The 2375-nt window shown below is 44.2% G+C and overlaps 1 protein-coding gene across 4 annotated transcripts in view; it reads right to left on the bottom strand.

Moving 5' to 3' along the window:
• Positions 1-2047, bottom strand: part of sash1a (SAM and SH3 domain containing 1a) — a 159108-nt gene extending 157061 nt beyond the window's left edge. Inside the window, exon 1 of one of the 4 annotated variants that reach the window (XM_020589787.1) lies at positions 591-2047. In XM_020589787.1, coding sequence (XP_020445443.1) covers positions 591-1094 — 504 coding nt within the window. In that variant the 5' untranslated portion in view covers positions 1095-2047. The remainder of the gene's footprint in view (positions 1-590) is intronic. The other 3 variants (XM_020589786.1, XM_020589795.1, XM_020589790.1) reach the window with 3 other exon arrangements.
• Positions 2048-2375: the final 328 nt, after the last annotated feature.

Raw genomic sequence — 2375 nt, 5'->3', positions numbered from 1 at the left:
AAAGCTCCTCTCCACTTTCTGCTTATTGATCCACACCAACTTCATTCCTATCATTCACATTGACATCAACTATTCACTTCTGCAAAGTCCAGCAGGGCCTAAAATGTTTCAGCATCATACTGGCATTTGCCAGTGGCTGAATTTCTTACCTTAACTTGATGTTGAACCCAAGAATGAAAAATGCCCTTTGCACAAAACATGCTCTGACTGACAACATGCTTTCAACCAAAAGACAGATGATGCCACACAGGTGAGGCTCCTTCTCCTGCCATAGAAAAGACTTCTGCTACACTGCAAAAAACAGCTGCAAATCATTGCACCCCCAAAAAAACCTCCAATATCAACCATCAGTCTGGCTATCATTTTGAAAATCAATTTGTTTAAACAGTTTCTTAAACCAGGTGTCATTTTCTCATCTTATGTCAGTGGAATACTTTAAAAAGTGATTTTTATTTTTTTCATCTTGTGTAGCTAAATTAGCTAAGTAGAATATTTTTGCAGTGTGAAAGTTCTGACTATGATGCACTGTGTATCCTGAGCTTTTATGAAGGGGCTTGGGTCATTTAACTGACAGTTCCCTCTTACTGTACCTTATTGGAGTAGGGTGGCTTGGCGAGGTTGATACCATCTCTGATGAGTTTATCCCTGATCATGATCTTCAGCTTCAACTTGGGGTAAAACACCAACTCCCTCCTGTTGCCCAGCGTCAGGTTCCTCTGAGTGCCCATGTACCCACCATTGCGCCCAACCCGGTCGCTGTTGGGCTCGGTCCAAGACTTGGATCCCCGGAGTTTGGACTCATACTGGTCCACCATGTGACTGGTATAAACCTCAGCTGCGGGTGGCATCGGCTCCAGAGTGAAGTACAGTCCACTGGCTGTCTCTTTGGCTTCCTCCTTTAGCCTTTTCACCGCGTCGTGAATCCTCTGTCTGTGATGAGGGATATAGACGCCGATGGCATCCAGGTCTGGGTCTCCTATTTGTTTGCAAACCTCCAAGTCGTCATATCCATTATCCACGAAAGACTCGACATACTGAGCAAGCTGGAGGGTCTTGAGCCACTCGTAGACGATGACAGGTCCGTTGCTTGTCATTTTAGCTGTTGCCAGATGGCTACAACTCAGAAGAAAGAAGACACTAAACTGATGGTTACTTTCCTATTCGGCGTTTCAAGCGCATTATAAGGTTGTTAGTAACAATGCTTGTTTTCTCGGCGTATTAGGAAAGTAAAGAAAACTTGATTAAACAATTCTTGGATTATCCATACCAAAGATCGGTATGGAAACCTAAAAGGTCCGCGATGTTTTAAGACATGACAGTCTTAAATGAATTAAAGGCTTAGTCTGATACAGTCCATACGACTGCAGCACCTGTCAATATTTACAAATGAAGACCACTTCACTTTCACTTTACACCGTTTTCAAATAACCAAATGTCATTTGAGCATCAACTGTACTGTTATCATAAACGGTCTCAATAATTTGGCTTCATTAAAAAAAAAAATACAGAAGCGATTTCCTCAAACTATTGTCATTCAAATAGCTGCTCGACCAGATTTCGCCCGTTACGCACGGCAGCTGCTGCTTCCTAAAGCCTTTAAATAGCTCCTGCTCCTTCCTTAAAGTCTTTAACGCGGGAGCGCGTTGGAGAAATAAATCCAAATAGTGCCAAATAGGCTCCGAAATGACACAAGTCTTCTGCCAACGACAGACTGCAACCGCACGGTTCCGCGTCCCACCACTCAGTCTAAGCGTTGTCCAGCTCTTTTACCCGGCACATCACTACAGTGAAACTGCAGCCAAGAGCCAACATGCTCACTGGTGCTTCTCTGCCGTCCACGCCCCCCAAAATCTCACTGTACTCGTTTCAAAATAGTAATGCAAGATATTTCCTCCCCCCTCTTCCTCTCCCAACGTTGTCACGCCGCCTCGGGGCATACGCTGGGTCACCAGGTTCCCACCGATTTGGACAAAGTTGGTCCGCAGTGACAGTTCAAATGAAGATTCTTGCTGCTGGTTTGTGTTACATTATTCGTCCCCAACAACGTGATTTTGCCCACCGCACCTCTCTCTCTGGCTCTTACACACACTCATTCAGCATTTCCACGGTTTGGTTTCTCAATACGCATGAGCTCCCTCTATGTGGTAACTGGGGAACTGGAGATTCTGAGCTGATATAAAAGGAGAAACTGAAACACTATTCATCCCCCCTCCACTTATCCATTATCTTTATAAACAGACATTTTATGCAGTTTCTTCTTGACTTCACAGCATTGCAGAACAAATTGAGTCCTATGGTCTATAGTATATCACACTGCAGCACCAGTGGGAGCCATCATCATTAGTACGAGACACGTCCAACAATCTAGGAAAATA

This window comes from Monopterus albus, unplaced genomic scaffold (genome assembly GCF_001952655.1).
Source record: "Monopterus albus unplaced genomic scaffold, M_albus_1.0 scaffold9.1, whole genome shotgun sequence".
NCBI classification, from domain to species: Eukaryota; Metazoa; Chordata; class Actinopteri; order Synbranchiformes; family Synbranchidae; genus Monopterus; species Monopterus albus.
Note: the sequence above shows the minus strand (reverse complement) of the source record. Positions and strands in the feature narration are given on the sequence as shown.